The sequence below is a fragment of the Nylanderia fulva genome, unplaced genomic scaffold (genome assembly GCF_048542155.1).
Source record: "Nylanderia fulva isolate GAGA-0341 unplaced genomic scaffold, ASM4854215v1 Scaffold112, whole genome shotgun sequence".
Lineage (NCBI taxonomy): Eukaryota > Metazoa > Arthropoda > Insecta > Hymenoptera > Formicidae > Nylanderia > Nylanderia fulva.
This window is the reverse complement of record NW_028189324.1, coordinates 164,279-166,387: the sequence shown is the minus strand read 5'-3', so window position 1 is coordinate 166,387 and position 2,109 is coordinate 164,279. Positions and strand designations below refer to the sequence as shown.

General features: G+C 32.0%; 1 protein-coding gene across 1 annotated transcript; it reads right to left on the bottom strand.

Annotated features, from left to right (window-relative positions):
- Positions 1-247: 247 nt before the first annotated feature.
- LOC114935156 (uncharacterized) lies at positions 248-1,751 on the bottom strand. The gene is made up of 2 exons (XM_029307892.2): positions 1,219-1,751; positions 248-1,036 (listed from the first exon to the last, which is right to left on the bottom strand). The coding sequence occupies exons 1-2, from the start codon at positions 1,603-1,605 to the stop codon at positions 263-265; spliced, it is 1,161 nt and encodes a 386-aa protein (XP_029163725.1). The 5' UTR covers positions 1,606-1,751; the 3' UTR covers positions 248-262.
- Positions 1,752-2,109: the final 358 nt, after the last annotated feature.

Genomic DNA, 2,109 nt, shown 5'->3' with positions numbered 1-2,109 from the left:
TCCACTGGTACAAGTTTCTACTTTCACTTGGCGCAATTTTTTTTTTATTTCATTACTTTTGTTACGATTGTACATGGGTTTATAATCGATAATTTTTCATACAATTCTATTGTACATGGGTTTGCAATGTAGGATTCTACATAAGTTTGCAATGGATAATTTTTAATACAATTCTACATGGGTTTGCAATAGGATAGGATTCTACATGGGTTTGCAATGGATAATTTTTGTTAATGGCGTGCCCTTAACTGGTCGCCTTTTTTTACCTTTTTTTAAAGGTGATTAACTGTTCCGGGCAATGGCCTGTCCATGAATCTAGCAACAGCAAACTTTTCTCTTTAGTATTCGGAAGATATACCTCTAAAAACCAATTTGTAAAGTGTTGGGTTGTGAGCTTTCCGGATTTTGAAGTCGCAATGTAAACATTAGCAGGTCGAAAAAGAGTTTCTTCTACTCGTGGTTCAAACGACCCAGTAGTTTCTTTTAAGATATATAGAGGCGAAAGAAGATACCCGTTCGCAGATATAATTGGCATAATAGTATAACTATGACTTATAGAAGATAAAGATTGAACAGTAGAATCGACTGTCTTTACTCCCATATTAGTTAATGTTCTTCTAGAATGTATTTCTAGATTAAAACCGCTTTTATCTGCATTATAAGTTGATCCTTCACCAGTTATAGCAATATGTGGTTTTACATTTGTCACAAATTCTTCTGCATTTTGATGTATCAGTGCATCAGCTTGTAAATTAGATTGCGTTTTAAATTTCGTTATTTTACGTGATGTGATGCGATGAATTTTTTTAAAATTCCATATCCACCAATGTCCTGCTTTAAATGTAGCAAAATTCACTTGCTCCTTTGCTTCTAGCGTCCACCTTCGCAAATCGATGTCATGAATAATAGATCCTCTATCAATAGTTTCTTGAAATTTTATTAATACATATTCGGCAATGAATATCAATTTGTCTCTGTTTGTCCCTCCACGCATTATATACTCCTGCCATCTGTACAATTGCGAAACATGTTTTACCTAAAAGAGAAAAAAGATCCAATATTTAAAAGATTATATCAAACACAAGAAAATTAATCGAATGCAGATGAACATGCGACATGAAACGTTGTTCCTGACTTCTGTTTATTATCCACTATGATATTTATACACGTTTATCTATATTTAGTTAGTATTGTACTTATTTTTTAATGAGAATTTACCTTTCTAAAACAATTCTGTACAACAGAAACGGATAAACGTCTTTTTTTTCCACTGTTCCAATATTCAACCGCTTTTCTTTTATAATTTAAATCTACACTTCCACCTTCGTCATCTACAATACAAACTTCATTTTCATAGTTATCTTCTTCAGCATGAGGATCATACGAATCTACAAACTGTACAGCTTGAGGTTCCGATGGATCATCAAAATCAAGTCCCCAATCATATTCAATCGTAATATCGTCTTTTAGAGAATCCCTTATTAAATTTGAAATTGCATCGTGGAGTTCTACTTCACGATGATTAACAGGAGTGACAGCGAGATTTGCAATGTGAAACGTTGTAATTAACAAATTTATAACGTTCGCCGTATTTATGGCCAACATTTTGACATAAATGCTTGAATAAATGTTATATGAAACTTTCCCACAGAAAGTATCACACGTACAATATATTAAATAACATGAATGAAATGCAGAAGCGGATGGCTTTTATACTAATTGTATAAGGAAAACGAACATTAAAGATAGCCTTCCCATAACCTTCCCTTTTATTGCATCACATCAATCTCGATAATCCTTCAACCTTTCAACTATTCAAAGTTGATAACGTTCTCATAAATATAATGACGTACATAACAGGAAATATTACATATACGTTAGTGCATCCGTGTTTATTTCATTCTAGACGATAATCTTTAATTTTTTTTACCAAAGGTCTAAATCAGAAATTACTTTATCGATAACTTTGATTTTTACGATATATTTTGACTACTATATTATTTATAAAATGTGTAATATACAAAAATCAGTTACGTGATTAGATTTATTACGAACATCTGTTTCATCGTTATCTTGTATTGCGAAAAATTACAGAGAGAAGGGGAAAAA

Excerpts from the sequence above, each read along its gene's own strand:
- LOC114935156 (XM_029307892.2), bottom strand. The coding sequence starts at position 1,605 with ATGTTGGCCATAAATACGGCGAACGTTATAAATTTGTTAATTACAACG. Across the intron at positions 1,037-1,218 it reads TACAGAATTGTTTTAGAAAG|GTAAAACATGTTTCGCAATT; the intron begins GTAAATTCTCAT and ends TTTCTCTTTTAG.